General features: G+C 43.0%; 1 protein-coding gene across 1 annotated transcript in view; it reads left to right on the forward strand.

Moving 5' to 3' along the window:
* LOC116359580 (sodium/hydrogen exchanger 5-like) overlaps window positions 1–13040 on the forward strand; it is a 68179-nt gene that overhangs the window by 37550 nt on the left and 17589 nt on the right. The window contains 3 exon segments of the mRNA XM_031812417.1: window positions 2511–2731; window positions 3908–4110; window positions 10587–10676. Coding sequence (XP_031668277.1) covers window positions 2511–2731; window positions 3908–4110; window positions 10587–10676 — 514 coding nt within the window.

The raw sequence follows: 13040 nt of genomic DNA on the forward strand, positions 1-13040 counted from the left end.
AGTGTTGGACTAGTAACCAGCAGGTAGCCTAGTGGTTAGAGCGTTGGACTAGTAACCAGCAGGTAGCCTAGTGGTTAGAGCGTTGGACTAGTAACCAGCAGGTAGCCTAGTGGTTAGAGTGTTGGACTAGTAACCAGCAGGTAGCCTAGTGGTTAGAGTGTTGGACTAGTAACCAGCAGGTAGCCTAGTGGTTAGAGCGTTGGACTAGTAACCAGCAGGTAGCCTAGTGGTTAGAGCGTTGGACTAGTAACCAGCAGGTAGCCTAGTGGTTAGAGTGTTGGACTAGTAACCAGCAGGTAGCCTAGTGGTTAGAGCGTTGGACTAGTAACCAGCAGGTAGCCTAGTGGTTAGAGCGTTGACTAGTAACCAGCAGGTAGCCTAGTGGTTAGAGCGTTGGACTAGTAACCAGCAGGTAGCCTAGTGGTTAGAGCGTTGGACTAGTAACCAGCAGGTAGCCTAGTGGTTAGAGTGTTGGACTAGTAACCAGCAGGTAGCCTAGTGGTTAGAGCGTTGGACTAGTAACCAGCAGGTAGCCTAGTGGTTAGAGCGTTGGACTAGTAACCAGCAGATAGCCTAGTGGTTAGAGTGTTGGACTAGTAACCAGCAGGTAGCCTAGTGGTTAGAGTGTTGGACTAGTAACCAGCAGGTAGCCTAGTGGTTAGAGCGTTGGACTAGTAACCAGCAGGTAGCCTAGTGGTTAGAGCGTTGGACTAGTAACCAGCAGGTAGCCTAGTGGTTAGAGCGTTGGACTAGTAACCAGCAGGTAGCCTAGTGGTTAGAGCGTTGGACTAGTAACCAGCAGGTAGCCTAGTGGTTAGAGCGTTGGACTAGTAACCAGCAGGTAGCCTAGTGGTTAGAGTGTTGGACTAGTAACCAGCAGATAGCCTAGTGGTTAGAGCGTTGGACTAGTAACCAGCAGGTAGCCTAGTGGTTAGAGCGTTGGACTAGTAACCAGCAGATAGCCTAGTGGTTAGAGTGTTGGACTAGTAACCAGCAGGTAGCCTAGTGGTTAGAGCGTTGGACTAGTAACCAGCAGGTAGCCTAGTGGTTAGAGTGTTGGACTAGTAACCAGCAGATAGCCTCGTGGTTAGAGCGTTGGACTAGTAACCAGCAGGTAGCCTAGTGGTTAGAGCGTTGGACTAGTAACCAGCAGATAGCCTAGTGGTTAGAGCGTTGGACTAGTAACCAGCAGGTAGCCTAGTGGTTAGAGCGTTGGACTAGTAACCAGCAGGTAGCCTAGTGGTTAGAGTGTTGGACTAGTAACCAGCAGATAGCCTAGTGGTTAGAGCGTTGGACTAGTAACCAGCAGGTAGCCTAGTGGTTAGAGCGTTGGACTAGTAACCAGCAGATAGCCTAGTGGTTAGAGTGTTGGACTAGTAACCAGCAGGTAGCCTAGTGGTTAGAGTGTTGGACTAGTAACCAGCAGGTAGCCTAGTGGTTAGAGCGTTGGACTAGTAACCAGCAGGTAGCCTAGTGGTTAGAGCGTTGGACTAGTAACCAGCACGTAGCCTAGTGGTTAGAGTGTTGGACTAGTAACCAGCAGGTAGCCTAGTGGTTAGAGCGTTGGACTAGTAACCAGCAGGTAGCCTAGTGGTTAGAGCGTTGGACTAGTAACCAGCAGGTAGCGTAGTGGTTAGAGCGTTGGACTAGTAACCAGCAGGTAGCCTAGTGGTTAGAGTGTTGGACTAGTAACCAGCAGATAGCCTAGTGGTTAGAGCGTTGGACTAGTAACCAGCAGGTAGACTAGTGGTTAGAGCGTTGGACTAGTAACCAGCAGGTAGCCTAGTGGTTAGAGCGTTGGACTAGTAACCAGCAGGTAGCCTAGTGGTTAGAGCGTTGGACTAGTAACCAGCAGGTAGCCTAGTGGTTAGAGTGTTGGACTAGTAACCAGCAGGTAGACTAGTGGTTAGAGTGTTGGACTAGTAACCAGCAGGTAGCCTAGTGGTTAGAGCGTTGGACTAGTAACCAGCAGGTAGCCTAGTGATTAGAGTGTTGGACTAGTAACCGAAAGGTTGCGAGTTCAAACCCCCGAGCTGACAAGGTACAAATCTGTCGTTCTGCCCCTGAACAGACAGTTAACCCACTGTTCCTAGGCCGTCATTGAAAATAAGAATTTGTTCTTAACTGACTTGCCTGGTTAAATAAAGGTAAAATAAAAAGACCAGAGCCCAATGGCACCCTGTTCTGCTTGCCTGGTTAAATAAAGGTAAAAAAATAATATTGATTATTTTAAGTATTGATCATTCTATTAAGTATTGATTATTTTTTTCCCATTGCTAGCTAGCTCGATAGCTAAATTGGTTGCCTAGCAACAAACATCTTAAAGAAGATATGTAAAGAAGATGTTTGAGGAGTTTGTAAGAAAATCATAAAATCTTAAGATATTGTTGAGGAATTGCACTTACGAACTATCTTATGAACTTGTTAATTTTTTTGCATTTAAGAAGTGTTTTGTGAATCTGGACCCTGGTCCTCTCCTGTCCTCTGTCTCTCTCTCTCTCCACCTTCAGAATGACTTTCTGTGGTATCGGCTGTAACAAGTACGTGGAGGCCAACATATCCCAGAAATCTCGTACCACGGTGAAGTACACGATGAAAACCCTAGCCAGCATCGCCGAAACCATCATCTTCATCTTCCTGGGCATCTCAGCCGTGGACAAGTCTAAGTGGGCCTGGGACACAGGACTCATCTCCTGTACGCTCATCTTCATCTTCGTCTTCAGGGCCCTGGGTAGGTGTGCCGCCTTACTAAACATTGGTTCAGTACCCAGCGTTGTTACTCTACACGTAGCTGAAGGTGAATTTCAATACTATACTACTATGTATCAGGGATTGCAGCCCCCTGGGTAAGAGTGGACCTACGCAGCACAAAGAGAGGAGTCTTCTCTGTCCTTAATGTGGATTTATTTGACCAACATTCTTGTCTGGGAGAGCCTTTCATCAGGGTGCTTGTCTGAAGAGCCGTTCGTCAGGGTGCTTGTCTGAGAGAGCCTTTCGTCAGGGTGCTTGTCTGAAGAGCCGTTCGTCAGGGTGCCTGTCTGAAGAGCCGTTCGTCAGGGTGCTTGTCTGAAGAGCCGTTCGTCAGGGTGCTTGTCTGAAGAGCCGTTCGTCAGGGTGCTTGTCTGAAGAGCCGTTCGTCAGGGTGCTTGTCTGAGAGAGCCTTTCGTCAGGGTGCTTGTCTGAGAGAGCCTTTCGTCAGGGTGCTTGTCTGAGAGAGCCTTTCGTCAGGGTGCTTGTCTGGGAGAGCCTTTCGTCAGGGTGCTTGTCTGAGAGAGCCTTTCGTCAGGGAGCTTGTCTGAGAGAGCCTTTCGTCAGGGAGCTTGTCTGAGAGAGCCTTTCGTCAGGGAGCTTGTCTGAGAGAGCCTTTCGTCAGGGTGCTTGTCTGAGAGAGCCTTTCGTCAGGGAGCTTGTCTGAGAGAGCCTTTCGTCAGGGAGCTTGTCTGAAGAGCCTTTCGTCAGGGTGCTTGTCTGAGAGAGCCTTTCGTCAGGGTGCTTGTCTGAGAGAGCCTTTCGTCAGGGTGCTTGTCTGAGAGAGCCTTTTGTCAGGGTGCTTGTCTGAGAGAGCCTTTCGTCAGGGAGCTTGTCTGAGAGAGCCTTTCGTCAGGGTGCTTGTCTGAGAGAGCCTTTCGTCAGGGTGCTTGCTTTACACACAGATACTGAACAGAGTCTTGAGGATCCAGCGTGTTTTATCAGTGATCAAAACCTTTAATGCCAAACAGATGATAAAATAATCACTCCTTCAATTAACTCCAAAAAGTGTCTGAATATCTGTCGTCCTTTATCAATAATCAAGATGGTACTCTGTACTCAATGATGAGTCTGAGAATGTATTGGCACGACTTCATTTATACTGTGGGGGGGTAAGTATTATACTGTAGCTGGATTCTCTGTCTCTGATCTCTTTCAGGTGTGGTCATGCAGACCTGGGTGTTGAACTGGTTCCGCCTCGTCCCATTGGACAAGATCGACCAGGTGGTGATGTCGTATGGTGGCCTGCGAGGGGCGGTGGCGTTTGCCTTGGTGGTGCTGCTGGACGCAGAACGGGTCCCGGCTAAAGACTACTTCGTGGCCACAACCATCATAGTGGTTTTCTTCACTGTGATGTTCCAGGTAAAGTATTTACTAGAGATATTTTATACCAGAGATATTTTAATACTAGAGATATTTAATACATATTTAATACTAGATATATTTAATACCAGAGATATTTTATACTAGAGATATTTAATACCAGAGATATTTTAATACTAGAGATATTTAATACCAGAGATATTTTAATACTAGAGATATTTAATACATATTTAATACTAGAGATATTTAATACCAGAGATATTTTAATACTAGAGATATTTAATACCAGAGATATTTTAATACTAGAGATATTTAATACCAGAGATATTTTAATACTAGAGATATTTTAATACTAGAGATATTTTAATACCAGAGATATTTTATACTAGAGATATTTTAATACATATTTTATACTAGAGATATTTAATACCAGAGATATTTTATACTAGAGATATTTTAATACATATTTTATACTAGAGATATTTTAATACTAGAGATATTTTAATACATATTTTATACTAGAGATATTTTAATACCAGAGATATTTTATACTAGAGATATTTTATACTAGAGATATTTTAATACTAGAGATATTTTAATACTAGAGATATTTTAATACTAGAGATATTTTAATACTAGAGATATTTTAATACTAGAGATATTTTAATACTAGAGATATTTTAATACTAGAGATATTTTAATACCAGAGATATTTTAATACATATTTTAATACCAGAGATATTTTAATACCAGAGATATTTTAATACATATTTTAATACATATTTTAATACCAGAGATATTTTAATACCAGAGATATTTTATACTAGAGATATTTTATACTAGAGATATTTTAATACCAGAGATATTTTATACTAGAGATATTTTAATACTAGAGATATTTTATACTAGAGATATTTTAATACTAGAGATATTTTAATACCAGAGATATTTTAATACCAGAGATATTTTATACTAGAGATATTTTAATACTAGAGATATTTTAATACTAGAGATATTTAATACCAGAGATATTTTAATACTAGAGATATTTAATACATATTTAATACTAGAGATATTTAATACCAGAGATATTTTAATACTAGAGATATTTAATACCAGAGATATTTTAATACTAGAGATATTTAATACCAGAGATATTTTAATACTAGAGATATTTTAATACTAGAGATATTTTAATACCAGAGATATTTTATACTAGAGATATTTTAATACATATTTTATACTAGAGATATTTAATACCAGAGATATTTTATACTAGAGATATTTTAATACATATTTTATACTAGAGATATTTTAATACTAGAGATATTTTAATACATATTTTATACTAGAGATATTTTAATACCAGAGATATTTTATACTAGAGATATTTTATACTAGAGATATTTTAATACTAGAGATATTTTAATACTAGAGATATTTTAATACTAGAGATATTTTAATACCAGAGATATTTTAATACTAGAGATATTTTAATACTAGAGATATTTTAATACCAGAGATATTTTAATACATATTTTAATACCAGAGATATTTTAATACCAGAGATATTTTAATACATATTTTAATACATATTTTAATACCAGAGATATTTTAATACCAGAGATATTTTATACTAGAGATATTTTAATACCAGAGATATTTTATACTAGAGATATTTTAATACTAGAGATATTTTAATACCAGAGATATTTTATACTAGAGATATTTTAATACTAGAGATATTTTAATACCAGAGATATTTTAATACCAGAGATATTTTATACTAGAGATATTTTAATACTAGAGATATTTTAATACTAGAGATATTTTAATACTAGAGATATTTTAATACATATTTTATACTAGAGATATTTGATACCAGAGATATTTTAATACCAGAGATATTTTATACTAGAGATATTTTAATACTAGAGATATTTTAATACCAGAGATATTTTAATACCAGAGATATTTTATACTAGAGATATTTTAATACTAGAGATATTTTAATACTAGAGATATTTTAATACATATTTTATACTAGAGATATTTGATACCAGAGATATTTTAATACTAGAGATATTTTATACTAGAGATATTTTAATACTAGAGATATTTTAATACCAGAGATATTTTAATACTAGAGATATTTTAGTCCAGAAAATAGAATGTTTATCGTTCTAAATGGAATTAATTAAGGCCAGGAGTTTTCCTGACCATGTGAGCTGACAGACGCTGCCTCACGCTGTAGAAACAGGAGATAGACTAGTGTCCTGTCTAGGTGAACTGCCTCACGCTGTAGAAACAGGAGATAGACTAGTGTCCTGTCCAGGGGGTGTACTCACTCTACAGAAACAGGAGATAGACTAGTGTGCTGTCCAGGGGGTGTACTCACTCTACAGAAACAGGAGATAGACTAGTGTCCTGTCCAGGGGGTGTACTCACTCTACAGAAACAGGAGATAGACTAGTGTCCTGTCCAGGGGGTGTACTCACTCTACAGAAACAGGAGATAGACTAGTGTCCTGTCCAGGGGGTGTACTCACTCTACAGAAACAGGAGATAGACTAGTGTCCTGTCCAGGGGGGTGTACTCACTCTACAGAAACAGGAGATAGACTAGTGTCCTGTCCAGGGGGTGTACTCACTCTACAGAAACAGGAGATAGACTAGTGTCCTGTCCAGGGGTCACTCTGGCTGATTTATGGATTATACACTAGTGGATGATGTGATGGTGGATAGTGTGATAATGGATAATGTGTGATAGTGGATTATACACGCGTAGATGATGTGTGGTAGTGGATACTGTGTGATAGAGGATAATGGGTGATAGTGGATATTGGGCGATAGTGAATTATACACTAGTCGATGATGTGTGGTAGTGAATAATGTGTAATAGTGGATGATGTGTGATAGTAGATAATGTGTGATAGTGAAATATACACTAGTAGATGATGTGTGATAGTGGATACTGTGTGATAGTCGATAATGTGTGATAGTGAATTATACACTAGTAGATGATGTGTGTTAGTGGATACTGTGTGATAGAGGATAATGGGTGATAGTGGATAATGGGTGATAGTGAATTATACACTAGTCGATAATGTGTGGAAGTGGATGATGTGTGGTAGTGGATGATGTGTGGTAGTGGATAATGTGTAGTAGTGGATAATGTGTGGTAGTGGATAATGTGTGGTAGTGGATTATACACTAGTGGATGATGTGTGATAGTGAATAATGTGTGATAGTGGATGATGTGTGTTAGTGTATCATGTGATTAGTGGATAATGTGTGATAGTGGATGATGTGATTAGTGGATAATGTGTGGTAGTGGATAATGTCTGATAGTGGATGATGTGTGATATTGGATGATGTGATTAGTGGATGATGTGGTAGTGGATAATGTGCGGTAGTGGATAATGTGTGGTAGCGGATGATGTGTGGTAGTGGATAATGTGCGGTAGTGGATAATGTGAGCGAACAGAGAGTAGGTATATCCAATATGGCACCCTATTCCCTATATAGTGCATTACTTTTGGCCATGTCCAAAAGTAATATTAACTGAAGTCTGGACACTGACTGTAGTCTATTATAATATTAACTGAAGTCTGGACACTGACTGTAGTCTATTATAATATTAACTGAAGTCTGGACACTGACTGTAGTCTATAGTAATATTAACTGAAGTCTGGACACTGACTGTAGATCTCATGTAGATTACTGTAATATTAACTCCTGCAGAACTAGGTGTTCCTTGCATTAAAATTATAGACCAAAAGTAAATTTTATCTCGGGAACCAGAATGGAGAAATATAATGTATTTCTTTCAGCATGATGGATCATTTTCACAGCTTTTCATTTTCTTTTAAACCGGTCAAACGGAAATCTCCCTGGTCCACAAATGTTCTCGCTCCGTGTGTGAGAGAGAAGCAGAAATGGAAGAGAGAACTTTACCCGATGTCAGCTAGATTGTCCATGATGCGTTGATCGTTCTATTGATTTATGACATCATTCTGCCGATCGGGGTTTTATCGAGCGTTCCGGAGGAACGTCAGCTTAACGGCAGAAGAGAAGCTGCACGTATCTAATTATAGACACGTTGACTAACAAACAGTCTTCTACCAAAATGACAGAAATGATAAGCAGAAACATGAGACGTAGCAGCTATTCCCTCACCCTCCCTGTCGTTCAGCCGCCCCTGAATAGCGCGCCCAGGTAGCTTACATTAGCCTGTCAGCCAATCAGATGAAAACATCATAACCGGTTGTGTTTATGCCACAGTAAAAATGTAGGCTAATACATTTTAAAAGTGAAACGACTGATCTTCACTATCATGCCCATATAAATCCTTATTCAATTAAAAGGGATTCTATACTGTATGTAATTCTATGATTAGACCTATGATCATATATAGAGAGGTCCCCATACTGGGAAGACATGACTTCTACTCTCACCCCTTTGTGTAATGTGTGCAGGCTTTTTGTTCCAGCCCAGCGCTAATACATCAAACCCAGTCAGTGCTTGCTTTTCTGTTGACTCAACAGTCTTGGAGAGATCTGAGCCCCCAGGCTGACCTTGCTCTGCCTGATCCAACACACTGATCTGAGCCCCCAGGCTGACCTTGCTCTGCCTGATCCAACACACTGATCTGAGCCCCCAGGCTGACCTTGCTCTGCCTGATCCAACACACTGATCTGAGCCCCCAGGCTGACCTTGCTCTGCCTGATCCAACACACTGATCTGAGCCCCCAGGCTGACCTTGCTCTGCCTGATCCAACACACTGATCTGAGCCCCCAGGCTGACCTTGCTCTGCCTGATCCAACACACTGATCTGAGCCCCCAGGCTGACCTTGCTCTGCCTGATCCAACACACTGATCTGAGCCCCCAGGCTCACCTTGCTCTGCCTGATCCAACACACTGATCTGAGCCCCCAGGCTCACCTTGCTCTGCCTGATCCAACACACTGATCTGAGCCCCCAGGCTGACCTTGCTCTGCCTGATCCAACACACTGATCTGAGCCCCCAGGCTGACCTTGCTCTGCCTGATCCAACACACTGATCTGAGCCCCCAGGCTGACCTTGCTCTGCCTGATCCAACACACTGATCTGAGCCCCCAGGCTGACCTTGCTCTGCCTGATCCAACACACTGTCTATCTAGTGCTTGTTGTCCTACATTGATAATCATATTGACATGCAGAATCAAGATGTGATTTATCTGTGTATTGATCCAGTGATGTCAGAACATGGGGAGGGGCCTGGAGTGTTCCTGTACACACTCAGTGTTTATGGGGAGGGGCCTGGTGTGTTCCTGTACACACTCAGTGTTTATGGGGAGGGGCCTGGTGTGTTCCTGTACACACTCAGTGTTTATGGGGAGGGGCCTGGTGTGTTCCTGTACACACTCAGTGTTTATGGGGAGGGGCCTGGTGTGTTCCTGTACACACTCAGTGTTTATCCCTGTGTGAGCTGAGTGTGAATGGGAGGGATTTACATTACTAATCTCCAGTAACTCCTTCTTTGCTTCTTCCCTCTTCCCCTCTCCCTCATTCACCCCCCTCCTCTTTCACCCCCCCCCCCTCTCTCTCTCTCTCTCTCTCTCTCTCTCTCTCTCTCTCTCATTCACCCCCCCCCCTCTTTCACCCCACCCTCTCTCTCTCTTTCTCTCTCTCTCTCTCTCTCTCTCTCTCTCTCCCTCATTCACCCCCCCTCTTTCACCCCACCCTCTCTCTCTCTCTCTCTCTCTCTCTCTCCCTCATTCACCCCCCCTCTTTCACCCCACCCTCTCTCTCTCTCTCTCTCTCTCTCTCTCATTCACCCCCCCTCTTTCACCCCACCCTCTCTCTCTCTCTCTCCCTCATTCACCCCCCTCCTCTTTCACCCCCCCCTCTCTCTCTCCCTCATTCACCCCCCCCTCTCTCTCTCTCTCTCTCTCTCTCATTCACCCCCCCTCTCCTCTCCCTCATTCACCCCCTCTTTCACCCCACCCTCTCTCTCTCTCTCATTCACCCCCCCTCTTTCACCCCCCCTCTCTCACTCCCTCATTCACCCCCCCCTCTTTCACCCCACCCTCTCTCTCTCTCCCTCCTTCACCCCTCCTCTTTCACCCCCCCTCTCTCTCTCTCCCTCATTCACCCCCCCTCTTTCACCCCCCCTCTCTCTCTCCCTCATTCACCCCCCCCCTCTTTCACCCACCCTCTCTCTCCCTCATTCACCCCCCCTCTTTCACCCCCCTCTCTCTCCCTCATTCACCCCCCCTCTTTCACCCCCCCTCTCTCTCTCCCTAATTCACCCCCCCCTCTTTCACCCCACCCTCTCTCTCTCTCTCTCTCTCTCTCTCTCTCATTCACCCCCCCTATTTCGTCCCCCCCCTCTCTCTCTCTCCCTCATTCACCCCCCCCCTTTCATCCTCCCCTCCCCTCTCTCTCTCTGTGTCTCTCTGTGTGTGTGTCTCTCTCACTCTCTGTCTATCTCTCTCTCTCTCTGTCTCTCTCTCTCTCTCTCTTTCCTCCAGGGTCTGACCATCAAGCCTCTAGTGAACTGGCTCAAAGTACCTCGTGCCACCAACCGCAAGCCCACCATCAACGAGGAGATACACGAGCGTGTGAGCGATTCATTTAATTTCATCATATGAATGTAGTTCGATTGAAATCAACTGAAATTTAGTTCATTTCAGTTCGATCTATGTTTCTGTCTTCGTCACTGACGACTCAACTACGTCAAGCTCATCCTTAAAGAGCGGTGTGTCACATGACCACTCAGTCACTGTCACGTCACAGGAACAGCCGCTACGGCCTCGAAACTGAACGGAGACAGACTGACAGGAGGGACTCACAGATAGAGCTGCAGCACCTCAACTAACAAACACACACACACACACACACACACACACACACACACACACACACACTCGTCTATAACACTGTGACAGATATGGGCCGATTCTCTCCATCCATTTAGGCTGGCTATCAGGCTGGCTATCAGGTGGCTATTGGTTGGCTATTACCTCTATTGCCCTGATAACTCTACGATGCAGAGAGAATAAATAATACATTGGCATTACCCTGGATCCTTCATCAGGTATCGTCTCATTACCCTGGACCTTCATTAGGTATCATATCATTACCCTGGACCTTCATCAGGTATCATATCATTACCCTGGACCGTCATCAGGTATCATCTCATTACCCTGGACCTTCATTAGGTATCATATCATTACCCTGGACCTTCATCAGGTATCATATCATTACCCTGGACCGTCATCAGGTATCATATCATTACCCTGGACCTTCATCAGGTATCATATCATTACCCTGGACCTTCATCAGGTATCATCTCATTACCCTGGACCTTCATCAGGTATCATCTCATTACCCTGGACCTTCATCAGGTATCATCTCATTACCCTGGACCTTCATCAGGTATCATCTCATTACCCTGGACCTTCATCAGGTATCATATCATTACCCTGGACCTTCATCAGGTATCATCTCATTACCCTGGACCTTCATCAGGTATCATATCATTACCCTGGATCCTTCATCAGGTATCATCTCATTACCCTGGACCTTCATCAGGTATCATATCATTACCCTGGACCTTCATCAGGTATCATCTCATTACCCTGGACCTTCATCAGGTATCATCTCATTACCCTGGACCTTCATCAGGTATCATATCATTACCCTGGACCTTCATCAGGTATCATATCATTACCCTGGACCGTCATCAGGTATCATATCATTACCCTGGACCTTCATCAGGTATCATCTCATTACCCTGGACCTTCATCAGGTATCATATCATTACCCTGGACCTTCATCAGGTATCATATCATTACCTTGGGCCTTCATCAGGTGTCATATCATTACCCTAGACCTTCATCAGGTATCGTATCATTACCCTGGACCTTCATCAGATATCATATCATTACCCTGGGCCGTCATCAGGTGTCATATCATATCATTACCCTGGACCTTCATCAGGTGTCATATCATATCATTACCCTGGACCTTCATCAGGGGTGGTATCATATCATTACCCTGGACCTTCATCAGGTATCATATCATTACCCTGGACCTTCATCAGTTATCATATCATTACCCTGGACCTTCATCAGGTATCATACCGTTACCCTGGACCTTCATCAGGTATCATACCGTTACCCTGGACCTTCATCAGGTATCATACCGTTACCCTGGACCTTCATCAGGTATCATCTCATTACCCTGGACCTTCATCAGGTATCGTATCATTACCCTGGACCTTCATCAGGTATCATCTCATTACCCTGGACCTTCATCAGGTATCGTCCCATTACCCTGGACCTTCATTAGGTATCATATCATTACCCTGGACCTTCATCAGGTATCATATCATTACCCTGGGACCGTCATCAGGTATCATCTCATTACCCTGGACCTTCATTAGGTATCATATCATTACCCTGGACCTTCATCAGGTATCATATCATTACCCTGGACCGTCATCAGGTATCATATCATTACCCTGGACCTTCATCAGGTATCATCTCATTACCCTGGACCTTCATCAGGTATCATCTCATTACCCTGGACCTTCATCAGGTATCATCTCATTACCCTGGACCTTCATCAGGTATCATCTCATTACCCTGGACCTTCATCAGGTATCATATCATTACCCTGGACCTTCATCAGGTATCATCTCATTACCCTGGACCTTCATCAGGTATCATATCATTACCCTGGATCCTTCATCAGGTATCATCTCATTACCCTGGACCTTCATCAGGTATCATATCATTACCCTGGACCTTCATCAGGTATCATCTCATTACCCTGGACCTTCATCAGGTATCATCTCATTACCCTGGACCTTCATCAGGTATCATATCATTACCCTGGACCTTCATCAGGTATCATCTCATTACCCTGGACCTTCATCAGGTATCATATCATTACCCTGGACCTTCATCAGGTATCATATC

Source organism: Oncorhynchus kisutch, unplaced genomic scaffold, assembly GCF_002021735.2.
Source record: "Oncorhynchus kisutch isolate 150728-3 unplaced genomic scaffold, Okis_V2 Okis03b-Okis08b_hom, whole genome shotgun sequence".
Lineage (NCBI taxonomy): Eukaryota > Metazoa > Chordata > Actinopteri > Salmoniformes > Salmonidae > Oncorhynchus > Oncorhynchus kisutch.